The sequence below is a fragment of the Danio rerio genome, chromosome 5 (genome assembly GCF_049306965.1).
Source record: "Danio rerio strain Tuebingen ecotype United States chromosome 5, GRCz12tu, whole genome shotgun sequence".
Lineage (NCBI taxonomy): Eukaryota > Metazoa > Chordata > Actinopteri > Cypriniformes > Danionidae > Danio > Danio rerio.
This window is the reverse complement of record NC_133180.1, coordinates 67892242-67920138: the sequence shown is the minus strand read 5'-3', so window position 1 is coordinate 67920138 and position 27897 is coordinate 67892242. Positions and strand designations below refer to the sequence as shown.

At 37.1% G+C, this 27897-nt stretch overlaps 3 protein-coding genes across 9 annotated transcripts in view; all 3 read right to left on the bottom strand.

Moving 5' to 3' along the window:
* lrwd1 (leucine-rich repeats and WD repeat domain containing 1) overlaps positions 1-27897 on the bottom strand; it is a 779065-nt gene that overhangs the window by 230038 nt on the left and 521130 nt on the right. The window lies entirely within an intron of this gene.
* On the bottom strand, positions 4299-10858 carry selenow1 (selenoprotein W, 1). Its single transcript, NM_178287.5, has 6 exons — positions 10695-10858; positions 9899-9923; positions 7876-7929; positions 7666-7740; positions 4814-4911; positions 4299-4723 (listed from the first exon to the last, which is right to left on the bottom strand). The coding sequence occupies exons 1-5, from the start codon at positions 10721-10723 to the stop codon at positions 4834-4836; spliced, it is 261 nt and encodes an 86-aa protein (NP_840072.3). The 5' UTR covers positions 10724-10858; the 3' UTR covers positions 4299-4723; positions 4814-4833.
* ehd2a (EH-domain containing 2a) overlaps positions 11719-27897 on the bottom strand; it is a 30094-nt gene continuing 13915 nt past the window's right edge. For 4 of the 6 annotated variants that reach the window (XM_073951548.1, XM_073951547.1, XM_017356372.4 and 1 more), the window contains 3 exons: positions 25190-25602; positions 22449-22613; positions 15960-17601 (listed from right to left, as the gene is read on the bottom strand). In XM_073951548.1, the coding sequence (XP_073807649.1) occupies positions 17038-17601; positions 22449-22613; positions 25190-25602 (1142 nt within the window). In that variant the 3' untranslated portion in view covers positions 15960-17037. Of the gene's footprint in view, positions 15249-15959; positions 17602-22448; positions 22614-25189; positions 25603-27897 lie in introns of those variants that run through there. The other 2 variants (XM_073951549.1, XM_073951551.1) reach the window with 1 other exon arrangement.

The window sequence follows — 27897 nt, the reverse complement described above, 5'->3', positions numbered from 1 at the left end:
ATATATAATTTACAGTGAAATTGTATATCTATCTACACTCACCGACCACTTTATTATATACACCTTAGGCCACCAGGTTGGACACACTTTTGCCTTCACAACTGCTTTAATCCTTCATGGCATAGATTCAACAAGGTAATATTCCTCAGAGATTTTGGTCCATATTGACATGATAGCATCACACAGTTGCTGCAGACTTGTCGGCTTTACATCCATGATGCAAATCTCCCATTCCACCATGTCCCAAAGGTGCTCTATTGGATTGAGATCCGATGACTGTGGAGGCCACTTGAGTACAGTGAACTCATTGTCATATTCAAGAAAACAGTCTGAGATAATTTGCGCTTTTTGACATGCTGCGTTATCCTACTGGAAGAAGCCAACAGAAGATGGGTACACTGTGGTCATTGAGGGATGGACATGGTCAGCGATACTCAGGTAGAAATATCCCCACACCATTACACCATCACAAGCAGCCTGGAACGTTGATACAAGGCAGGATGGATCCATGCTTTCATGTTGTTGACGCCAAACTCTGACCCTACCATCCTTATGTCGCAGCAGAAATCGATACTCATCAGACCAGGTAATGTTTTTCCAATGTTCTATTGTCCAATTTTGGTGAGCCTGTGCGTATTGTAGCCTCAGATTCCTGATCTTAGCTGACAGGAGTGGCACCTAGTGTGATCTTCTGCTGCTGTAGCCCATCTGCCTCAAGGTTGATGTGTTGTGCGTTCAGAAATGCTCTTCTGCATACCTTGGTTGTAGCAAGTGGTTATTTAAGTTACTGTTGCCTTTCTATCAGCTGGAACCAGTCTGGCCATTCTCCTCTGATCGCTGGCATCATCAAGGCATTTGCCCACACAGAACTGCCGCTCACTGGATATTTTCTTTTTCGGACCATTCTGTGTAAACCCTAGAGATGCTTTTGCTTGAAAATCCAGGTAGATCAGCATTTTCTTAAATACTCACACCAGCCAGTCTGGCACCATTATCCATGTGTCACGTTCATAGTTACTTAAGTCACATTTTTTCCCCATTCCCCAGACATAGACCATGTCTACATGCCTAAAAGCATTGAGTTTCTGTCAAGTGATTGGTTGATTAGAAAATTGCGTTAATGAGCAGTTGGACAGGTAAACCTAATAAAGTAACCAGTGAGTGTATGTCCATACTGTGGAACCATTACAGCATTATGGATGTGTAATTTCTGTGGCAAGCTTGAAACATAAATTCACAGAGAATGTGGTTATATGTTAACAGTATATTGAAGCATCTGTTTATATATTCCAAACAACTATTCACAGAGTTAACTAAGGGATCTGAAAAATATCAACATGTACACGTTTTATATTTTACACGAGAAAAATAAACATGCGTTATGGAAGTGATCCAAAACATTTGTGAGGCTCACATACTAAATATTCTGTGAATTAAACTGCGCATCATAAAATAAATAATACTAATCAGAAGGAGAAAATTGGATCTTATTCTTACATAAAATATAAGAATTTTTGCATTTATGAGGAAAATCTCTGTTACGCATGTGACAGATGTGAGTGACAGATGTTCGCTCATTGTGTGTTTCATTTTGAGCTATTCTTTGACATCTATCAGATTTTCACTGATAGACAAATTTTGGCCTTGTTTTATCCAAGCCATCTATGTTTAGCAGTCTATGCCTGCTGGTTACGTGGCTCACCTGCTTCTGGTTATAGTCTGGTTTAGAGATCACAAACCAATCAACTATAAGCAAAGTGCACATCTCTGATGCAATGAAGCCACTCCTCCCGATCCCCTTGCCCCAATTTAAAGTTCACTATTTAGTTTAACAGTTTTAGAGATTAAAATCTTCTGATGTGATTGAGAATTATTTATTATTTTTTTAAATGATTTATAATTATTATATTTTTAATCCATTAGACAAAAGCAATTTTAGTTTATTAATCGACAAATGAGTTTAATTATATATTCATTCATTTTCTTTTTGTCTAAGTCCCTTTAATAATCCGGGGTCGCCATAGTGGAATGAACCGCCATCAATTATATATAATTTTAGATTTAAGTCGTTAGCACTGTCGCCAAACAGCAAGAAGGTTGCTGGTTCAAGTCCAGGCTGGGCCATTTGGCATTTCTGAGTTTGCATGTTTCTCCTCGTGTTCGCGTGGGTTTCCCCCACAGTCCAAAGACATGCGGTACAGTTGAATTGGGTGACCAAAAATTGGCCGTAGTGTATGTGTGTGAATGAGAGTGCATGGGTGTTTTCCAGTGATGGGTTGTGGCTGGAAGGTCATCCGCTGCACAAAACATATGCTGGAATAGTTGGCGGTTCATTCCGCTATGGCAACCTAAGGGACTAAGCTGAAGGAAAATGAATGAATTAGATTACAGATGAGCTTAGGCTTCTGAGTCTCTGTATACACATGAACAACAACTGTTTTTACAAACTTACATACACTTTACAATATAAATCAGACTGTTTTCTTTTAGCTCTCCTCTTTGGTGGACAGCTCCTTTCATCTTGCTATATAAAGTAAATGTTTTTAATTTTCCCGTATTTTTAAACCATTATTGCTTCTGAATTTCGATTAGTCCAGTGTTTCTCAACCACGTTCCTGGAGGACAACCAGCAATGCATGTTTTGGATGTCTCCTTTGTCTGTCACAGCTATTACAGGTCTTTCAGTCTCTTCTAATAAGCAGATGATCTTAATCAGGTGTGTTTGGTTATGGAGACATGGAAAATGTGTTGAGCTGGCCCTCCAGGAACGTAGTTGAGAAACACTGGTTTAGTATATTGCAAGATGTCAATCACAGTAATGTTATAATTTAAAGCATGTGATTGACTGTTTGCTACTGATGTCCCACTTTCAGGTTAAATTTTGATGTAGCGATGTGATATAAATCTGTAACATCACCATAACTTACCCCAACCACAGAACTATTCAAATAGTTTTGGTAGTATAATCTGACAAGTATGATAAAAGGTCAGGACACTCTGTTTACAGTATCTATTGATATCCATGGTAGAAAAAGCAAATAGTATGGATGTCAATGCATACTGGATTTATCAAAATATCATATTGTTTTAAAAAAGGAAGAACAGGCTTGTGATAGTTTTCATTGAACTATTCCTTTAAAGGATTATTTGTATATAATCGAAAGACTGCAGAATATTTTCAAGGGATTTAAGTATGAAATCAGAATTTACCTAGTTTATTAGCACACATTGTTACTTTTTAGGTGATCAATAATCCTCGCAAGTTAATTTACTGGGAAAAAAAGGTTGTTTTGGTAATCTTCAACCAAATCTCACCGTTTGCTTCAGAGTTTGAAGTGGCAGTTCTTCTCTGTTCACACCAGTTTGACAGCTTCTTACTTTAAGACTGCTACGAGGAAATGTTTATAAAAAATGTCCCATTTACATTTTCATTTTTATGATCTATATTCTGGGTCATTTTAGATTTTGACATGTTATACAACCCTTTGTGTGACAGTGTTAAAATAAGTATTGAACGCGTCACCATTTTTCTCCGAAAAAAAATATTTCTAAAGGAGCCGGTGACTTGAAATTTTCCCTGGATGTTGGTAACAACCAAAGAAATCCATATATGCCAAGAAAACAAATCTAACTATGTTACAATTTAAGTTATGCTTAATAAAATGAAATGACACACAGAAAAAGTATTGAACACATGAAGAAAGGGGGGAGTAGAAAGACATGGAAAGCCCAGACAGCAGCTGAAATCTCTCAGTAGTTCTTCGGCAACTCTCTGCCCTTCGCCATTGTAAATTCATATTAGCTGCTTTAGTCCTACATCTACATTATCAGGATAATATGGATGAAACCAGCATTTTAGCAAGACAATGACCCAAAACACAGCCAAGGAAACTCTCGAATGCTTTCAGAGAAAGTAAATCAAGCTGTAGAATGGCCCAGCCAATCCCCTGACCTGAATCCATTAGAATATACAAATTAAAGACCAGATTTGATAGATGAGACCTACAGAAACATCAAGATTTTTACACAAGTCTGTCAAAAAAAAAAAAAAAAAAAAAAAAAAAAATCACACCTGAGAAAATAATGTGACTTTATTCTCCATATGACTGGCTCCAAAAAAGCCTTTATATAAAGTATGAAATACATTTCAGTAGTTACTCCTTGTCATCACATTTTTTGTTTTGTTTTATTTTCATGTTTGTATTGTTTGTGTTTTTACCCGAATCTGGTTCAATGTCAACGTCTCCTTTAGAAATATTATTCCCAGAAAAAAAACATGACATGTTCAATACTCATTTCCCCTGCTGTATATATATATTTAATGTTTGGCAGAATTCTGTGCTGCAAAGATGCCGAGCCCCAATAAACAAAAAGACAAAGCCAGTAACATCCTTTATTGCTTTAAAGTTTTAAGTAATGCCAAATATTCCCTAAAGTTGTGCGTTGTAGCAAAGGCAAACATACTGAGAAAAACAAAGATCAGGTCAAAAGTACCATTAATTTAACACGTTCTGACAAATTGTGTCCAATTGAAAGATTTCCCTTTTTGTTTTCAACCATTAAATCGTTAATCTGAAGCCGTTTACACAGGGAGTTTCCTGCTCTGATGATCTTCTCCTGGGAAGAGCGGAGAGCATCAAGCAACATCCGTGCCCGAAACACTTTGGACGTCACCATCATTGTTGCACTACCCAGGAGTCCCACAAACAGAGAAGAAAAACTGCTGTGAAAATGCAACACAGAACAGAATTAGAAAAGGAGGAGTTCATTTGCTTAAATGTTACAATAAAAAGCTTATGGTGAGTTTTATTACCCTCTATGATCAGTTCATGCTCATTTCCCCATGGCCTGCTCGATGGCAGTCACGATTTTCTGCATTTTTGAATCGGAGTCGACGAATCCATCTCCGTTCTGTCAAAGATCAAATTACATGTAAAGTACTGTAGACATGAACTTTGCCAAACAAGATTTGCATAGCAAAACATTCAGTCATGAACACTGCACTGGGCAATAGCTAAAGGGATCGCTGAAAATCATTTACTGCCCTGCACTTGTTCCAAACCTGTTTAACTTTCTTCTGTTTAACACAAAAGAAGACATGTTGAAGAATGCTGAAAACTGGTAACCATCGAGTTCTATTGTATTGTTTTTTCTATTTAGATGTCAATGGATACCATTTGTCAGCTTCCTTCAATACATCATCTTTTGTGTTTGATAAAGAAACTCAAAAAGGCTTGAAACCACTTGAGGGCAAGTAAATACTGAGTGAGTTTTCATTTTTGATTTCCCTATAAAGGCTGATTTATACTTCAAGTGCACGCATATGGTCTCTCGCCATGGCTAATGCGCATCTCTCAAAAAGTGTAACCACCCACCACGCATAGGGCAAGCTCTATGATTGGTCGGCTTGGTAGCTGTGATTGGGCGGTGCTGAGAGCCACAAGCCTGACAGAGTGAGTGTTTACATGTGTCGAGTCTAGTGAAGAAGCTCCAGATGGAGACTTGTTTGGTGTTTACCTTATGATTAAATCTGTACATCCCACAGTTCCAGTGTTGCCAGATTGGGCAGTTTTAAATTTGATTGTGAGGGTAAAACAAAATGGCATTGACGAGTTGACAAAATTTGGGCGGTTTTGAAACTTACGTTTTATGTGCAACTTATTTAACAAAACAGAACTGTGTGCTCCTACTCCATTCAGTTATTAGTGACCAGTGCATAGCACAAACCGCGTTGGCCCATCCGCAAGAGAAGGTGAAGGAAAGTTGTATCAAAATCTGACTCCCAAACAAATCTGACTCCCTTTCACGTGTAGTAGAGCTGCACGATTCTGGCTAAAATGAGAATCGCAAATTTTATTGCCTAAAATAAAGATCACGATTTTTTTCACAATACTGTAGATATAAAATAAAGGTTAATATGAGTGGGCTATTATTATTCTTATTCTCACACATGTGGTAAAACAGCAATAGGCTTTGTGTAGCTGTGGTTGGTTAAAATGCTAAATTTTGTATAGACTTAGAATGGTGGACTTGAACAGACTTTAGATTTGTCCTGGTCAGTAATGCTGATGATAATTTTGATGTTAAATTATTGTGTTTGAAACGTATGCTTACAATCTGTAATTTACTGCTCAAAATCTGTCACTGACGTGATTTTCGTGAGTACAGAAGACTGGGTGGGTATTTTTGCATTTTGGTGGGTTTTAGATTTTTAGCTACGATCGCACAAAACACTCAATTCGAGCTGCTTCGTTAGCATGGATTGCATCATTCGCGCCGCAGGATGTCTATTCGCGTCTTTGCCTTGACTTAACATGTAAAATCACTCACACTTGATGCTTCTTCCACATCTGGTGTAAACACAGCATTATAGGTAGTGTATTCTACACAACATTAAGTGCAGTGTGGGGGTAAGAGGAAGGGTTTCAATGTGATCCGGTTATGTTGTGCTTCTGTGACTGCTGGAGTTGGTTGTTGTATTGTTAAATATGATGACAGTTAAAGTAACTAGGTTAATTTACATTTAAATAAATTAAATTCAATTAATTATTAAACTGATTTTCTGGGCGCTTTTTAGTGCTTTAAGGCAGGTTTTGGACAGTTTTTTGGCTGGAAAAAGTCAGCTATATCTCGCAACACCGGTTCCCGCCTCTGAATGAGTGAGTTTTAGCTACTTGTAGCGTTCAGAAAAAACAAAACGTTCGCGAAAAACTCGACATAAATGCATAACTACGCGCAAGGCAGGCAGCGTTGGTCATGCCAATCACTCGACACAGAAGTATAAATCAGCCTAATTTAACATAGAAACTGAGGCCCCATTTACACTAGAGCATTTTTGTATTAAAACAGCGTTTTAGATCAAAAACAATCTGCGTCCACACTACCGTTTCACCTAGCGTTTCTGAACATATCTCCGTCCACAATACTCCACCAAAAGTGTGTATCACGTGACCATTCGCGCACTCTGGCCATGCGCGTTCTAGTATAAACAGGAAGTGTGTGTCTCGCTTAGCATTTGGTTATTGGTAGTCAACAAACTCCGGTTGAACAATGAACGCGATGGCAAAGAAAGCAAGAGAGGTATTTTTGTGGACAGACGACGAGGGCAAGTTGTTACTAAACGTAACAAATGAATAACTGCACAATGGCGCCTAAAACAGACAATAGTGCAAGCAACGCTCCCATTTCTGTGCCCATGTTGTTGTTTACAGTGAAGGCTGGTCTGCTGTCTTCCGGTAGCGTAAAAGCCATGTGTTATAGTCATGTGATAGGGGCTTGATGAATAAGAGAAGGATACGCAATGACACAAAAGCCCCAATCAGGTAGCGAATCTCAGCAGCCACGCCTCCGTTTTCAGATGTCTCTGTTTTCCCCCATCCACACTGAGATGGAGCAACAGCATTTCAGAATGAAAGCGGCCTGTCTAGCATTTTCAAAACGCTCTATTTTTGGCGCTCAAACTCCGGCGTAGTGTGGACGGATGGCGTAACCTTAGCAAAACGTATGTGTTTTCGAACTAAAACGCACTAGTGTGAACGGTGCCTGAGAAAAGGCTAGAAATAATGGTAAATTCATTATGGTATGATAATGATATTATGGCAAATTCAAAAATATATAACTGTGATCTATGGGAGTAAACAGAGCGAGTGAGAGATCAATACTTACCTTCTTAGAGTGCACCAACTTGCCGTTTACTTCCACCTCCAACCAGCCTGTGGTCGAGGGTGTGCCCTCACCAGTCTGCACAGGGGAATTCATAGTACAACAGAAAAGATAATCAGGAGACAACAAGCCTTTGTGCAATTGAACATGCACATATATTAATAAATGATTTACATTAAGGTTTGTCATGATAAAATTATTTAAATGACATACAATCTCAAGTTCGTTGGGGAATTCATCCTCAAGCAACGTCTTGAGTTTGATGAACTGTTTGCAAAACAGAAAACAAATATAACATTATTATATTAAAGTGATAGTTCAACCAAAAATGAAAATGATGTCATCATTAGCCTCCACTATAGTTTCTTTCTTTAGTTGCACAAAGGAAGATATTTTGAAGAATGTTCTTCATCGCCTTCCACAGTATTTTGTTTCCACTAATAGCTATTCTTAGACATCTAATAGATTTCCACTGACAGCCTAAAGTAAGCTATGTTTCAGCCAAGCCATCTATGCTTAGACATCTTTTAGACACAAAAAATGTTTGCTGGGTACGTGGCTCACCTGCTTCTGGTTATATTCTAGTTATATCAGATTAAATCAATGAACTACAAGCAAAGTGACTTATCTCTGATATATACACATTTTTACACAATAGTTCTGTCTGGTTCTCTAATCTGATTGGCTAATAGCTGTGCCATATTCCCATGATAACAGCACTTGTACAGCCTCTTCACCCTTCTGTATTACTCCGCCCACATAGAGTGACAGCAGATCAATAAACTCACTACAGGTTCACAAATGTTGCTGCTGTTGGACAACATAGTGTACTTTTGAGGCTTCTCATGTGAGAATGAAGTTGTTTAAATTGCAACAGTTCATGTATAAGGGTAGTGCCAGAGAAAAGACGCTGACATGGTTCATCTACAAGATGGCGACAGAGACTGCATAAGAAGCCCTTAGAAAAGAAAAACTCAGCGTAATTTCTGACTCCAGCTAATCAAATCATTATTAAACAGGTAAGTGTTATTCTAAGTTGATCTCTCTCTTTTGTATGTTGCAGTGCTGTATTTATAGCATAGTAATTGTAGTGTATCGAGTGTGAGAACGTTACTGCAGACTAGTTCAGTACACAGAAAAAAAAAAGAAGAAATGCCTGCATGTGCATTGTTCCTTATCGCAAACACAACAGTAATCTGGTAGTGTTTGCTTTGGTTTTTTGGGGTTAATTATTATCTTTTCCTGATTGCAACAGAGAAATACTGGGATATCTCTGTAGACTGATGGCATTTCATGCCGTTCAGCTTTATAATCTAATGTGAGCAAAATTACCTGTTTTGTCTTCACTTTAGACATTACACTAGAGAATAATTCAAACACTAGCTCTAAAGTGATGTTGGTAAATTAGTAATTGTTTCTGCTGTTCTGACAACAACTGCAGATGTGAATGAACGTTGAAAGAAAGTAGTTCCTCATACGAAAGGGTTTTTAGACTGTGTGTTTGATTTTCTTTTTTATACACATGATTATGCCGTTTAACTGTTGTATGAATGCAATATCACACTCATAGCAGTGAGATATGGCTGTATATTGCCTCTTACCAGTGCCGATATAGAGCTCATTACCAGTGTAATATTGTTCACATGGTCACACTTTACAATAAGGTACATTAGTTAATGCTAATTAATGCATTTACTAACATGAGCAAACAATGAAAAATACATTTACTGCTGTATTTGTTCATGTTAGTGTTAGTTAATGAAAATACAGTAGTTAATTGTTAGTTCATGTTAACTCATGGTGCATTAACTAATGTTAACAAGCATGGACTTGGATGTTAATAATGCATTAGTAAATGTTCAGTTATGATTAATAAATGCTGTACATGTGTTGTTCATGATTAGTTCATGTTAGTAAATGCATTAACTAATGAACCTTGAATGTGTTACCGTTCACATATACATCTGCAATTTAAAGCTTTATTTTCTAAAGCAGGAGATGAAGCTTTAGAAAATTACATTTGAGGCTTAGATTTATGAGTCTCTGTATGTTTTTACAGTACACATTACATTTACATTTAGTATCAACTAATTCTTCAGAATATCTTCCTTTGTGTTTTAACAGAAGAAAGAAATTTATAAAAGTTTAGGAACACTTTTTATTTTTGAGTGAGTTACGATAGGAAATAATGGGTATTTGTCTCTTGATAATAAGAACTGAGGGGAAAGAAACTTACCTTGGGCCGGTACCCTCATCCGCCGCTAGGAGATGACAAACAGACATATTTAAATAATATTCACCTGATTGGTCAAAATGTAATTTGCATATTAGCTATGTTTTATAACCTATGACTGTTCACAAATTACAAGGATTTTTCTGATTCCAGTCCTTTAAGCTACCATGCATAGCTCGTAATCATTCGTTTGTGAAGAAAACATCAGTGAATGCAGGAATCCAAACAAATAAACCTGCAAATCCTGCTGAGCATAGAAACATGGGCGGGTGCACCTAACAACCCAAACAATGAGCCAAGCGCAAACAAAGCTACTGTATGTCCTCCGTCTTGTTAATATCAACAGTTATTGATCTACATATACAGCCAGAACATAAAAATTGAGGTGAAGTTGGTTTTATACACACTTTCGCCATAATAACGTTAAAAGAAAAGTATTCTTTGCAGATTCCTATGTAGGTGAATCATATTAGCAGCCAATGCAATGACTATCAAAATTCAACACTGTTTACAGTCGATGTAAATAGTGCTAATGTTGTTTTGAAGTCATACTTACAGGCTATTTCAGACCGAATATTCAAAGTAGCGAAGTAAAGGGAAAATGTCACAAGCGAATATAAAACCAACTTTACCTCAATAAGTTAACAAAAAAAGCTTTAACCAATTATAAAACACTTCTACATCTGTAATTTCTACTAAAATTGGCGAGTGCATTATAAATCAGTCATAGATTCCATCTAAAAATGGCACTGGCTGGAATAAGCCTCAAAATATACAGTAGGTTAGTACATTAACCTACCAGTAAACGACATGAACTTTGACGGTCATCCTGATAGTGCCTGGGGGTCTTGTCTGGATTGGTTGTGCTGTGCCTCTGTGTGCTGCGCAGATACCGAAATGAGCAAATTCCTTTCGGGTGTGGAAGATATGTTCCAGCTGTTTCCGGGATTGTTATGAAAGATTGGAGGAGGAGCTAGTGGCCTGCCACTCCTCGCGAGATTTCATCTTCTTCCGCTATAGTTCCCTCAGATTTGTCGCTAAAAATGTTTGACAAACGATGTAATTTACACTACAGCACAGGTAAACCACGTTTTTCGAAGCTCCACCGGTTATGCAGCGTATTAAACACAGTCGAAACAAATTTGTCGATGCTTCGAAACCCGTCTCTACAGTGACACCTAGTGGTCATTTTTTTAGGTATTGCTCTGAAACCACTTCAAAGATTGTCTTTCAAAATCTGTAGCTTAATTTGTGATCCAGTGTATTCTATAACAGTCACCTTATCTTTCAAATCACTTTATTTTGTTAACCCTGCATTTCATCCTTCACTTAATGATAAAGCATTCAATGTTTGGCAAAGAGCAAGGATTTTGGTTGTCAGTGATATCTACATTCATAATAATATCCCAGCTTTCCACAGTTAATACAAAAATTCCCCCTTCCCGGATCTCATTTCTTTAGAAACTCAGAAACTCTATAGACAGAAAACTCATAATCTTCCACCAAAATCTCGTCTGGACCAAATTCTTGAAGTATTCTTAAAAAGATAAAATCATTTTGTATGGAATCTGATGGCAAACTCTCATTAATGAGAGGATGTCAAATGCATCAGAGTTTTGAACATTATGTTTTTAACTGTATTATAACTGCATTCACTTTTTATTTAATGACAAAATGCAAGCTTTCTTTGAAATGTCAATTTAAGCATAAACCTTGGAAAAAACAGAAATGTGCGCACATCTAGAAAATCTTGAAGGCAGGTGCACGATCAAAAAACAAACATTAGTAGCAAAAGATCCAAAGAAAATCGGCACACTGCCACTTTAGCTCTCAAAAAAATCTTTAATGTCAAAGTCACAATGTTTCGACCGACATGGTCTTCATCAGGTAAAGCATTGCAAATGGAAGTACTCCAGAAATAGTCAAACAGCATGCAGTCAATTATCACAATCAGCTAACAAGCCGATAAACAGGAACATTTGCATTCAATAATATACATACAACAATATGAAATACATACATACCATTACAAACAAACTTTTAAAATACAAATGCAAATTCTCACTATAGACTTCTAATAGTAGATAATTTACGCTTAAACAACATTAATAACTATTAGTTAAAACTATTTTAAAACCAATGTTTTTTTTTATTTTATTTGAATACACCACTGAAATAAGAGCAGTTCATCTGAGAATTACCAGTATATGAACCCCACTGAAATGAAATGAGTTTAATTTTAACTTGTCGTTGCTCAAGAACTTAAATTCTCAAGCAGGATAGATTAGTTTATTTATAATTTTTTAGTACTTATTTTTTCTGAAAATGAAAATTTACTCTCACTTACACACAAACTATATTCAGTCCCAAAACTGTGAGATTTTAGGGTAAGTTTTTTTACTCTAATATAGATTATTCATTTGAATAACTTTAATCATTTTAATAATTTGATGATTTTACAAAATGTGTACTCACACCTAAATATACTCTGTACCCAACTCTTCGACGTGTATGTCTTTAAAAAAATATATAAATTTCATTTGAAAATTACCTTCTTTCTTCTTTATTTATTTCTGCATTATACCCCATCTAAACCCCATCTGCTCCTTGTTAATTTTCCCAACTGTAAATTTAGGCAACAAATGCACAATAATGTAGACTCCTGACTCTTCAGCTCCATTAATTTTACATCAAAACAGGGTCAGAAATATTAGCCCGAGTCGACTTCAAAAAACCCTGACCAAAACTTGCCTATTGTTAAAATTGTATGAATAAAGTCACAGCAATATGTTTTTTTTTTTTTTACTAAACTTAATAATTAAGTTAGAATAATAGAATAATTTGCCAATGTTTAAACTTTTTTTAGGCTAAACAACCTTCAGATGTTTTAAGTCAGTCTAATGTACACTCTCGAAATAAAAGTATGCGAGCTGTCACTGGGGTGGTACCTTTTCAAAAGGTACACATTTGTACTTAATGGGCCCATATCGCTACATCAAAAGTATATATTAGTGCCTAAAAATTTTAAGAGGAACACTTGTGTACTTTTAAGGTACTAATATGTGCCCTTGAGGTATTAATATGGACCTTTTAGGTACAAATTTGTACCTTTTGAAAAGGTACCACCCCAGTGACACGATGTACCTTTATTTCTGAAAGTGTAATGTAAGTTACAGTGACTTGTACAGTTAATTTGATTAGATTTTTTTCAAACTCATTTTTGTGTAAAATTGAATTCAGAACTGTCCCACATTATGCTCAAACTCATTCAATGAAAACTCTCTTTTGCTACAGCATTTAGTCCAAATAAACACAAAAAACACAATTTTAGTTCAGTAACCTGTTAATACACAACAAGAGCACCAAGATGTTCAACGTCCATAGAAACCCAAATCATTGCCAAAACAGTCCAACTGACTTCAGTGTTTCAACTGTTATCATACGATGTATCAAAAACACCTTTGTGTGCCAAAAAAAAGCTTTAACTACTTTGATCCCCCTTGACTTCCATGTCACATTAGGGTGTGCGCAGTGCTTAATTTGTGAATTGCGAGGTCCCGGAACAGATCGGGATTACGGCACCGGCATGTTACCCGAGGATGAAGAGGTGCCGCGCGGACTGGTGCGGCGGATGGCGGAGGGGTGTCACGGACAAAAAGTGAAGCGTTAGGGAGTCGCGGAAGAAAGTGAAAGTAAACAGCGGACAGGGGAGCAGGGCGGTTGAGGAGGGGGATCGGTAAAATGAGGTGCTGGAACATATTTCAGAGGTTCCGGATCTGGCGTGTTTTGGCACAAATTAAGCCCTGGGTGTGTGTTTACTATGGGCAATGCTATGCTTGTGTGTCGAGCAGTTGACTCGAATAATGGAATCACATTAAAAGCAAGAAAACATGCATTTTGTATCACTCTCTCTGGTTTACTCATGGGATGTTTTTTTGCCTCACATGATTTTTCTGCAATTGCTTTTTACTTGGGAAGCACAGACTGTAAAAGATATGGACGTAGTATTTGTGACATCACCAATAGGTTTCTTAAGAGAACAAATGAAGCTACAAGTGGGCGTGGCCAACCGTCGTTATTTTGTGCGTCATCGCGCCAACTGGAAGTAACCGAAAACAGGCAAAGAGAAGGTGCTACAAATGCCTGTTAGCATTTTGCTTAGATGAGTTTTTCTTTGGGAGAAACGCTTAATACTTCATTACCTGCGATTTGTTTACCTACGATTTGTTTTAAAACCACTGTTAAGCCACTAAACATTGTTCTTTTGATGCGTTTCTACAGGAGGGAAATGCAAATTACTTCCAAATACTTCAAATATAGTCTGTGTTAGTAAATGTAAGGCTATTTATGAAATCCAGGCATAACACTGTATGACAACAATTCAGATGACTGTTCAATAATTTTCAAAAAGAAGAATTTCGCTCACCTGGGAAAAAGAGGTCACTTGAATGGTTTGTGAGCACAATTAAGTGCACACTGCATGCCATATTATCTCATAATTGCAGGAAATAATCCCAAAAGGCAACTGACTGGGTTAAGCCACATAAAACAAAACAAAAATATGATGTATATGCTGAGCTCTTTATAGAGTATAAATTAAACGAATGAGTTATAAAAAAAAATTCACCCTCCTCACAGTTGTCATGAAGAGTAATGTTAGCTCTATAGACCAAAACTGTCTATTGTACGAGGCTGTAAACACGTTTTTATCAGCTGTAAAAATAGCCAATTTAGCATAGCAGTCAGTGGATATCTGGGGTTTCTGGAGCCAGCCCCCAAAGGCCAGCCGATGAATTGCAGTTGTAGTTATTTCCGTATTGGCTTCATGAGGGAGAGCGGGATGTTGCTGATTGGGAGAAATACATGATGAATTCTGTACGTATGCACCAAACGCATCATGCATCCCACATCATTGGTGCTGCCCAGTAGAAATTTGTCTCTATTTGTACATTTGCATTGGCTTTTGTAAGTAACAAGCAAATACTTCACTTAATGTGAAACCAGCATAAATGGCAATAGGTCATACGGCTGCACTCAGACCTGTCATGAAAGAGAAAACAAAGATGCATTTGTAGTTTTTTGGCACACAAAAGTGTTCTTGGTGCTTTGTATGATTATGGTTGAACCACTGAAGTCACATGAAATGTTTTGACAATGTTTTTGGTTCCATTTCTAGACTTTGAATGTTTCTGGACCCTTCTTGGAGGTGAGTGAGCTCTCGCATTTACCCAACAAACATTAGTCGGATGCAACGTCTTCTCCCTGGCCAAAAGGGGTCATGGCAGGACGGCACAAAAGCTGTATACTGTTGGTCCGAATGCAAAGTCTTCTCCCCGGCCAAAATTAGTCGTGGCTAGATGGCACAAATGCACAACATGTCCTAAAATGCATTAATATACGCTTGCATACATTTGTACATGTCTGTATTCTAATAGTGTTGCGTGTATTTACAATCTTATGTACATGTAGTTAAATGTATACCCTGTCATGATTAGGTACACAAGTGTCATTTACACATACATTTATAGTCTATCATTACCCTCGCTGAAATGATGAAATATACAAAAGTATTGCACTTACATCTGTATATTTACTGCAGAAATTAAGATATATACGTGTCCCAAGTGTGTTTTAAGAGGTTGTGGACAAACTTTAGAAACTTTATGAAATAAATATACAGGAATCAGTCGACGGGGTGGCGCAGTGGGTAGCATGTTCGCCTCACAGAAAGAACGTCGCTGGTTTGAGCCTTGGCTGGGTCAGATGCCGTTTCTGTGTGGAGTTTGCATGTTCTCCCTGTGGGTTTCCTCCGGGTGCTCCAGTTTCCCCCATAAGTCCAAAGACATGTGGTACAGGTGAATTGGGTATGCTAAAATTGACCGTAGCGTAAGAATGTGATTGTGAATGAGTTTCCCAGTAATGGGTTGCGGCTGTAAGGGCATTCGCTGCATAAAACATAAACTGGATAAGTTGGGCATTCATTCTGCTGTGGCGACCCTAAATTAATAAAGGGACTAAGCCAAAAAGAAAATGAATGAATGAATGAAAATACAGGAATCAGATAATGAAATTCAATATCTTTAAAGACCTTTTGTAAGACTCTTTCCATACATTTTTAAGCTCGTCGCCATCTTAGTATCATTGGTGATATTTTAACTTGCAGTATATTTACTAAATACTGTTAATCCAGCTGGTGGCGCCTATGAAACAGCAGGAATAACAGTGTTGCCTTTGTTACTGCAGTAAACAAAGCAGCGTGATGTCAAATATAGTAGGATTTCGTAAACTACACAGAACCGCAATATTCGCAGAATAAATTCAGGCACACAATACATTGTATAATCAAAAATGTTACAAAATTTAATACCTTGTAAAATAACATTTTTAATACTTTTTAAGGGCCTTACATTTCTCCAAATTGACGTATCAACTTTTAATACTTTTTAAGACCCCGCGTACATCCTGAAAAACTCTTAATTTGTGTTCTGAAGAAGAACACAGATCCCAGTGGTTTGCAACAGCATGAGGGTGAGTAACTAAAAACAGAATTTTCGGTAACACTTTACAATAAGGTTCATTAGTTATTGCATTTACTAACATGAACTAATCATGAACAACACATGTACAGCATTTATTAATCATAACTGAACATTTACTAATGCATTATTAACATCCAAGTCCATGCTTGTTAACATTAGTTAATGCACCATGAGTTAACATGAACTAACAATGAACTACTGTATTTTCATTAACTAACATGAACAAATACTGTAGTATATGTATTTTTCATTGTTTGTTCATGTTAGTAAATGCATTAATTAACATTAACTAATGAACCTTATTGCAAAGTGTGACCGAATTTTCATTTTTGGGTGAACTAACTCTTTACGTTTTGACATTTGTAGTCTTGAGGGCATTTCTACAAGCAACCAAGCATGTTTAAGCACTGGGTAAGCTATTCCCAAGGGAACAGAGGCAACTATCAAAACAAGTTGGCTCTTGAGACGTTTCTGTCTACGGAGGATTTAATCATCCAACCATTGTAAGCTATAGGCGATGTTAAGTGTAATAGGAGTGATTAGCATTATTCATGACTAGCATGTTGAATAAACACTGTCCTCATAAACATTAGGACATGCAGACTAATCATCGTCGGTAATCTCAGAGTTCTTGCGGTGTCTTTTAGACGGTGGCAGCAGGTGTGTGGGCAGCTCATGAGGAAGCCCAAAACCTTCCAACTTTACCTCAATGAGATGACCGGCCAAAGCAAACTCCTCATCGTCCAACTTACCATCACAATCCACATCTGCCAGCTTCCAGATTCGTCCCAGGACCGAGCTGGGCAGATGAGTGCGCAACATCCACTCCTTCACTTTAGTCCCAGTCAGCTTTCCCTCATGAGGCGAGAGGTTGTAAAAGATCTCGTCGTACTTTGCTTTATCTTTTGACACCACCCATTCATCATTTGACGCCTGATCGATTTCTCCATTGGATCCAGAGTGATGAAATGGGTTCCCCACAATAAACGGGCCCCTGTGAGACCCTAAAGGTCCTCCTTGTATTAAAAGTTGATCAGCTGCTTCTTCTTCCTCTTGGCGTAGAAGAGGCATCAGCTTAGCAATGTCGGTGTTTAGGAGCTCATCCAACCCAGCTAAGAGCTTGGGCTTGAGGCCTTTAAACTTGAAGTCGTGGCTCATGAGTCGCTCCTGTGTGCGATGAGAATATAAAAATGCTTATCAGACCGATATTATATACTGCTGTGTTTCTCAACCACGTTCCTGGAGGACCACCAGCTCGGCACATTTACACGTCTTCTTAACCAAACACACTTGGTTTAGATCATCAGCTCATTAGCAGTGACCAAAGGACCAAGGAGACATGATCCAAAACATGCAGTGTTAGTGGTCCTCAAGGAACATGGTTGAGAAACACTGATAATGCACTGTATTGTAATCAAAAAGGGGTTTTGTAGAAGATCAGAGTTTCTCAATCCCGGTTCTCACTGATTTGCATATTTTAAATGTTTTTCTAATGTAACACAGCTGATTTGGATGCCCAGCTTATTTGAAGAGCTTCGTGCATGAGCTGTTTTGATTGACAGGTCTCTAAACAGTGTGCATTGATATCTAGTCCCTCCTCCTTCATTGCTCTCTACCTGAGCATGAGAAACCTTCATTCCACTTCAGAACTTTCCTTCTTGTTTTTAAACTACCCCAACATCTGCAGCGTCTTCTTACTAGAGAAGAGTGAAGTGTGACATAATAAACCTCTGTTGTCATAAATACAATATAAATGCAAAAATCATCACACACTTAAATGTCATTAGATTGAAGCATATATGCTTCGTTCAAACTGAAAACATTGCAAAATATCCTGTGGAGTCCACTTTGCAGAACTATATTGCTGAATTAGAACAAACGGCTGAAGAGAAATGTAGGAAATGTGCAGTGCGGTTGGCCGCAAGGTCCGGGATTGAGAAACGCTGCCATAGAAGAACTCTTTTCATGGAATCAGATCAGTCTCAGTGATAATGCATTTACAAAATAAAATTCATACGCGCACAGCACAATTCACATTTACAAAAACCAATTCGTAAATACAAAACACAACTCATAAATGCTCAAATCCAATTAGTAATTTTAAAACTGCACAAATTTATAAATGTGTGATGGAAGTCAGTTCAAGAACTTGATATAAGTATTTGGGCAAACATTTAAAATGTATTGGGTTAAGATACATTTGTGTGAGCAATGGGAAATATTTATGCTTTTTACTTGTAAATTCATGCATTGTATTTTGAATTTACGAATTACATTTACACATTTTTGAACTGTGTTTTAGATTTACAATTTGGATTTGCACAATTACAAATTGTGCTTTGGATTTACGAATAAGATCTGCACATTTACGAACTGCGTTTTGACTTAACAAATTAAATTTTCACATTTATGAGTAGCGTTTTGGATTTACGATTGGATTTGCACATTTGTGAATAGTGTTTTGGATTTACGATTTAAATGTGCACATTTACAAATCTCATTTTGGATTTGTGACTCGGATTTGCACATTTACGGATGGTGTTTTTGATTTGCAAATTGGATTTGCACATTTATGAATTGCATTTTGGATTTACGATTTGGATTTGCATTTTTAGATTTACGAATTGGTTTTTATAAATGCTAATTGTGCTGTGCGCGTATACATTTTATTTTTATAAATGTATTATTATTGAGACTGATCTGGCTCCATACTCTTTTTGGTTTCTGTTACATAGATAGGTTTTATATATGTATATATATAAACATTTTCAAAGTGTTAGAAACATTTAATCTAAAGAACCATTTTCCTCTTTAAGGCTCAATCCTAATTCTGTTATACCCCTACATTATCCCCTTGGGTCTTGAGTGTGAATGGGTAGGGATGAAAATATTACCCTAAGAAATGGGACACCACTATACACTGCAACACTTCAACATATGACATCGAAAGCTCATACGTCACACAAGATGTTGTCTGCAGAAGTCATCATAATGTTTAACAGATAGCTTACACAGTTGTTTTGCCCTGATTTTGAACTTTATAAAACATTTTTAAAAAATTTTGAAAAAAATAATTCAGCTGGAAAACATGCAAGCCTTTGGGTTTACGACTGGTGGATCATGTTGAAAGAAGCACGAACAACATTAATGTTAAAACAGACGTGCTGTAAAAAAAGCGAATTACCTGCCACTAGACTTTTCTGATATGGTATTTGGTCATTTTGTTTCAAAATTTTAATTACGTTTTGGAACTATTGTGCAATGGTTATTACAGTATAAGCTAAATAAGCATTTGTGAAATATAGCTATTTTTAAAATAACTTCCTTCACGAGAACACCTTTAAAACATTACCACCATTATGGGCTCTATTTTGACAGTCCATGCGCAGAGTGCAAAGCGCAGGGCGCAAACGCTTTCAGGGCATGTCAGAACGCATTTTTTGCTAATTTAAGAACGGGAAAATCCGCTTTGCGCCGTGGCGCATGGTCTAAATGGGTTGAGCTTATTTTCGTAATGAGTTATAGGTGTGTTTTGAGAATAAACCAATCAGAGTCTCATCTCCCATTACCTTTAAGAGCCAGTTGCGTCGCGTCATGAGCGTATTTGCTATTAACATGACGTAAAGTAAGCTCACTTTCGCTTTTGCTCTCGTGGATAGGGAAACCTTACTGCACAGACATCAATTAGCCTAAAAATAATTAATTGCGTTTGTTAAGCGCAAATATTTGTTTCAAAACTATTTCTAAATTCAGTTCTAATTTCCAGCAAACGAATAAATGAACAATAATAACAAAGTGTGGTAGTGTGGAGTTTTTTCCAAATACACCTGCTATGCCCCATATGGTCTAAAACGACGGGTGGACAAATCTAAGCTTGTTTTTAATAAAACAAATATAAATATGGATATAATAAATAATACTGCTAATAATAATATCATTATACAAAAGCAAATTGAATGAACTGATAAAGCCTCCCGAGATGAAGAAAGTAAGGCAGTGGTTTTTAAATTCATGTAGGCTAGAAATTAATATGTTTTGTAATATTTTAATCATTTATATTTAAATACTATATTTAAATACTATATATATATATATATATATATATATATATATATATATATATATATATATATATATATATATATATATAAATCCTTAATATATTATATCTTTTTCATATGTAAAGATATGGCAGTCTTTGTTTTGGTCCCTTTGACCTGCCCAATGCCAGTTTAGCTAATTATATTTCAGCACTCGGGTTGCCTTGGTGTGATTCATTCAGTCATGAAGGCTCTCAAAGCATGCGTCCGAGACTAAAAATTACAACCTCCAGTGGACAGTAGCAGACTCCAAAATGAGATGGTTATTAATTAGCAAATAATATAAATATTACGAATGTAAACATTAGCAGTATTGAGTGTGAGCAGATTACATTGCAACCCCGTGTCCTAACAACATGCTACGTGACGATGATTTGCAGTGATAAGCAATTTGACCAGACGTTTGCACCAGACGCAACACGAAAATTAAATACAGCCATTTTGAAGAACAGAATATAGCACTCACTGCACTCTGATGAAATGTTAAGGTTTACAATCTAATTAATACGGTTTTCAATTTTCAGTACATATTCCAATTACAGGCTGAATCACTGAGTCTGACGTTCAATTTCACAGGATATTTTGCAAGATCTGAGGTGACGCTGTAAGATCTGCTGCTGCTTTCAGTAGTATGGCAATAAATGTCATGTAAAATGGCATTCAAACTCACATTCTTAGCATTTAACACTGAATACAGCACATGAGATGTATCTGAGGTGATCATTGTCAGTTTTCTGTTGTTCAGCTGCAAGAAATAAAAGACGTTTTCTAAAATATCAATTTTAGGTTTTGGTTAGGACAAAAATGTCAGGGTTCTGACACTTTGGTCTTGTAAATTCTTGTTTTGGTGGCAGAGCTCTGACACTACCCATGTCTGGTCCTGTTTCTGTCTCTGTGTGCGCGCGCGCCGTCGTGGGTGTACGCAGAGTGTGCGCGCTGCCGCTTGATGTGGCCGCGCGTGCTCTGCGTCCCTCAGAAGCGCTCGCTCTTGTACTAGTGTTTGTGTTTGTTCTGTCAGCATCGCGCTGCTTTATTCTTGGCGCCTCCGTCTAGTTGGTTTCAGTTTTGGTTGGCGCTGAGATGAAGCATGCGCGTTGCTTATGGGTGAGCGCACGGTAAGGTGTTTATTTATGGTGTGCTCGTGTCTTGCGTCTCTTGTCAAAGCACGTGGCTCTGTGTTTACATTGTGGTCATGTGCTTTTGTCGTGTGCTTTAGTGTTGTACTTGTCTTGTCATGAACATGCGGTTAATGAGTTCTCTCATTGGCTGCATGTTCTTGTCCTGTTTTATGTGAGGGCATGGCTTGTGTCGTCTCTCTGTGTCATGCGCTGTCCCGCCTATTGTCTAGTCCCACCCTCCTTGTTAACTCATTATTAGTTAGTCATGTTCACCTGTGTGTCAATTTACTTTTTGCTTTATAATCCCCTCATGTTTTCAGTCCTGTGCCAGTTCGTTGTCTACACTCCCCGTGTTCCTGCTCCAGTCTTGCCTTGTCTTGTCAGCCCAGCCAAGTTTGTGTGTTTTGTTAATGTTTTCCCCCTCGGGGTAGTTTTGTTTTGCCTTTTATTTTTATTTTATTATTAATAAATACCCATTATTTCTTTGCACTTGAGTCCTCGCTCCTTTTCCACACCGCGACCGTGACAAAAAACTCCTTTTAATATGGAGAATATTCCTTCGTATGCTGTTGATTTTATATAGAACGCAATTTAAATCAGCTTTTGTTGGTGTTGTCAATCTGACAACCTGCTCTTGCATTTGTTTTAAACCATAGGTGCAATACCTAGTTCAACCACTGGGTGTCAAACTAACATGCTGTACCTTTAAGACTGTGCTTGTAATGCTTATAGTAATGAAGAAAGCAAATAAATCCTAATAAGCATGCTTGACTGTGAAGTATTTAAACATCTGAACCTGCATCTTGGCACAGTCTGGAAAATCTCCTGGTGAAATCTGATAGCGCTGTTGGATTCTGGAATAGATGGTGGGAAGGTCATAGATGAGATCTCGCCGCTTCTTTCCTCTGCAGAAAACAACAGGCATCTCGTCTTTTAGACAGCTGATGATATAAGCATGAGCCTGTGGGTGAAGAAAAGAAATGGGAGAAGTCATGTTAATGTTTTAGTAGGACAGGTGGAAACCAAAGAAGCAGATCAGCTTCGATAACAGGAACAACCATTATTTACAAAGTGGAGATTTAAGCAGATGCAGCAGTGGTTGGGCATATATCGTGTGGTATACTGCATGACTAATAATTACAAGGATATTATACCCAAAAACAGAAATTCTGTAATCCGTTACTCAACCTCTTATCATTCAAAACCTTTGAGGACACAAATAAACAATTTTTATGGCACCTGAACTTTTGTCCATCATTGTAGGTCAAAAGGTTTATATATACACAATTAATGAAATCCATTAATTCAGTGGTTTAAACCAAGCCTGATGGAGAAATGAAGTAACTTGAAGAACAGATTATTTATTTATTTAACTCTTTTGTAAGCAAAAATGACAAATTAGGCCTCTTCCCAACAATGAAAACCAGCAACAATCAAGAATGCATGATTATATGGTGGTTTTGCAATTAAAATTTGTATTATAGTGGAAGTCAATAGGGCAAAAACAGCTACTAACATAATGGAAGGGTAGTAAATTTGCCCAGAGTGTCGCCAAAAATCATTCAATTTGCTGAAACACAGAGAAAGTTGTGTCACCTCTGAGTGCATGAAAATACTCTGAGGTGATGCTATAATCTTTGTTAATTTAACAATCGTAATAATAAGGGATAATTACATTTTTAAATTAAAAAAAAGAAAGAAACACCTTAATTAGTGTTCTAGCTCTTATGCGTTTTTGAAAAGACACTAAGGTGAGTTAAAGATGACAGAATTTATATTTATTGTGAACTAACCCTTTAGGATGTCGCATTTGCACTCGGTGAGCTCTGTGTGTGTGTGTGTGTTTGTGTAAGCAGTGGACAATTAGGGGAACGATCATGTTGCCTTAGTTCATTTTATCCCCTGCCTGACCAAAAAACACACAAATTTGATGCGGGGGTGCAGTAGGTAGTGCTGACGCCTCACAGACACACGCCTGAATTGGATAAGCTAAAATTATCCATAGAGTACAACTGTGAATGAGAGTGTATGGGTGATTCCCAGTGATGGGGTTGCAGCTGGAAGGGCATCTGCTGCATAAAACATATGCTGGATAAGTTAGTGGTTCATTCCACTGTGGCGACCCCAGATTAATAAAGGGACCAAGCCGAAAAGAAAATGAATAAATGTGGAGGGGGCCTTACAATATTTTCCAGGGAAAAAGGGGGTCTCAGGCAAAAAAAAAAAAAAAAAGGCTGAGAACCACTGGCATTTACCATATATACAACTATAAAAGAAATGAGACCGCTAAAAAAATTGTTTCGGTTTCTCTGGAATTTACCAACTAACAAACTATCTACATTTTAAATAGGGATTAGTTACCTAAAGCGAGTAAAGCAATTGCCTTAAAAGCAACAAGCTGACTTTACAAAAATAATGTAACTAAACCCATTGTAACTTGGAACTGTTAAGTTGACTTAATTTTTATAATTATGCTAATTGTACTTATTTTTTAAAATAAAAGTAAACTAATTACTTTTTTCAATACACCTTTATTACTTTAGTTCCCCCCCTCAAGAAAAACAAATCTGCTCTTCCAGACTCCAGTGTGTCTTCTAAATTCTAAATTTAATTGTAGATTTTATACACTTAATGAACCACCAAATATGTAATATTGTGATAATTACAATAGTTAATTGAAAACAGATGTGCTAAAATAGTGACACTGTAAAAAGGATTAGTTGGTTTTAAAAAGGTGAGTACAAGTTAAGTACAATGGGTTTACTTACATTAATTTGGTAAAGTCAGCCTGTTGCTTTTAAGGCAATTGCTTTACTCGCTTTAGGTAACTAATCACTATTTACAATGTAGATAGTTTGTTAGTTAGTAAATTCCAGAGAAACTGAAATCATTTTTTTAGCGGTCTCATCTCTTTTATAGTTGTATATATGGTATATGCCAGTGGTTCTCAACCTTTTTTTTTGCCTGAGACCCCCTTCCCCTGGAAAATATTGTAAGGCCCCCTCCACATTTATTCATTCATTTTCTTTTCGGCTTGGTCCCTTTATTAATCTGGGGTCGCCACAGCGGAATGAACCACTAACTTATCTAGCATATGTTTTACGCAGCGGATGCCCTTCCACCTGCAACCCATCACTGGGAATCACCCATACACTCTGCAACTCTGCAGAGATTACTTTTTACAGTGTATCTTTTATGCAATTACATGAAGGGTACCATGTTTTCAGACTGTAATGTATTCATACAGAATGTCTGTATTCATTTTAGTCTGCACAATATGAAAATCTTAACTTCACAACTGTTAATAAATCAATATTTTGTGAAATAACCCTGATTTTCAAATAGCAACAAATGAAAACATTTATTTTGAAAACATTTTTCCTATAACCTGGAAATGCTGAACATTACAAACGCATATTTCTGTTCAGATTTCCTCAAAACATTAGATAACCTCAAAGCAAACAGCACAAATTAAAAGTTACATTTTTAATTGTTTCACAGAACTAAACTAGTGTCAGAAAGCAGACGTGTCCTCACCCTTACAAGGCGTGCTCGTTTCACCAGATCATTGAGTTTTCTCAGGGCAGAATTTCTTGGCAGGTTCTGAAGGTCTGCAAAAAGATCTCCCTCCTCTCGCTCAAACAGTTTGCGGTTGTCTGTGATTCGCATCGGAGCGGTCCAGAAGGAGCCGATGTAGACCCTCAGGACCTCCGGGGTGCAGAAGACCTTCCCGAGAGACCACATGAGGGCGCCGTAGACCCGCATCAGCTCCTGCGAGTCCACCATGTCGGCCTTGTTGAGCACCACTCGGAGCTTGTCCTCATTGCCTCGTAATGCCAGTATAGTGCGGGAAAACTCATCAGAAATCTCCAGCTTGTGTGCATCACACAGGAGGATGATCCGGTCTACGTGCTCCGCAAACCAGCGGATAACTGAAGGAAAGTCATAACCTGATGGAAAAAAGAGAAGTTAAATACTGTAAAAGTGAGAATTATTAGCCGCCCTGAATTATTAGCCTCCACCGTTTATTTTTCCCTATTTTCTGTTTAACAGAGAGATGCTTTTTTAGAGCACATTTCTAAACATAATAATTTTAATAACTCATTCCTAATAACTGATTTATTTTGTCTTTGCCATGATGAAAGTAAGTAATATATTACTATTTTAAAATATAAATATTTTTCAAGACACTTCCCAGGTAGCCAAGAGTTCTGGCCAAGATATGGCATAAATCTGGCACAGCAGGCATTCATCCGGCACTGGCATACAGCATGTGGGCCAAACGTGACCCTAGTTTGGTGGCACCTCATTCCCACATAGCTAAATATCTCTGGCCCACATAATTAGCGTTTGGTTGGCCCACATGCTGCAGTGAACACCCAGATAGCAAAGAATTCTGGCCCATATTTGGCATAAAGCTGGCACTGGCATATTGCATGTGGACCACACATGGCCCAGGTTTGGCAGAGGTGGCACCGTCTTTAAGGCAGCACACAGGACATGGGCCAGATGTCAAATGTAGTATTTGGCCCAAATATTAAAAATGTATATGTGGGCCGCGTAAGTTTGGCCCATCTTGACCCACATTTAAAATCCTCTTAATTATTTTAAATAATAGTAAAGAAACATTTTAATACACAAAATAATTTCCATCTTGATGTTTGCATCTTCTAATGCCTTCATTATCCAGGAAACAATCGAGATTTAATTGTTTGAATTATTAATCTGTTCTACCCTGTGTTGCTACTGGAATTTGGCTTCCAGACAATGGCCCAGTTCAGGCCCAGATTATTAACCTGGCTAAACTTGGCCCAGACATGGTCCATGTTTGGCCCTTGCCTGGAAGCCAGACTTGGTCCAATCATGTACCGTAATTCACTGCGGCATGTGGGCCAAGCAAATGTTGATTGTGTGGGCCAGAGCTGGGCCAGAGAAATTTTGCTGTGTTGGTTCTATACAGCTTAAACTGTCTGACATTTAAAGGCTTTACTATGCTATTTAGGTTAACTAGGTTAGGGTAATTAGGCAAGTTATTGTATAACAATGGTTTGTTCTGTAGACTATCGAAAATATATATAGCTTAAAAGGGGCTATTAATTTTGACCTTAAAATGTTTTTATTTTATTTTATTTTATTAAAACTGCTTTTATTCTAGCCGAAATAAAACAAATAAGACTTTCTCCAGAAGAAAAAATATTGTTAGACATACTGTGAACATTTCCTTGCTCTGTTAAACATCATTTGGGAAATATTTTAAAAATTAATAAATTCAAAGGGGGGCTTAAAATTCTGTCTTCAACTGTATGTGTCACAATAGGGACGAAATGCAACAAACAAAAAATGACTAACCATCATATGTACCATCCACTTACTGACTTACAGAAGAGACTTTCATGCAGGAAATCTGTTCATGTTCATGAGTAATGCTCCTTTTAAACCCATTCCCTCCCTTAAGTGTATTAAAACATCGCTTTGGCGTTCCCCCTATAGTGTGGACATACTGTAGTGTAAAGTGCACCAAAAGGCATAGCAGTCTTTTGATAGTGACATCAGTAAGAAAATATTTGGCTCCAGCTCAATACTTAACATGACAGCAGATCTAGTTTAGTTTTTAGTTTAGTTTTTTTGTTGTTGTTGTTTAAAACTTTATTAAGGTAATTCATTCCGACATGGTGTTGCTTCACATATAACAAGAATGACACACTTAACACAATAAACATCAACACCTATCAACAAGTACAAAAAAATAAAGAAAGAAATAAAGAAAGGTCTGGGTTACATATTATGTTCTGAATGCATTTTGAACATTCATTTTTTTTGTTGTTGCGATTTTCACATTTCCATATGGGGTCACCGGGCTCCAAGGAAGTGCTAGGAGATACATGTAAATGTTTGTGTAAGAAAAAAAAAAAGTACAAAATATATTGAAAATAATGAATATATGATTTTTTATAATTATATAATATTTTAAGATAAATAAACATATCAGAACTGCAAAAATAAATACATAAAAATTTGGATTAACAATCTAAAATGTTTTAAAATTATAAAATATTAAAAGGTCCTAAAACAAATGACAATGATAGCATTGATTTATTTAAAAAGCAAGGGAAAGCTGGTTAACTTTTTATTTTACTATGAATTTTTCACTTTACGAGTTTGAAATCTGTACCAAATCCACATTGTAGATTGTGTAAATAATATAATATTAAACATTTTGCATTTAAATCAGGCTTTAGAAACTG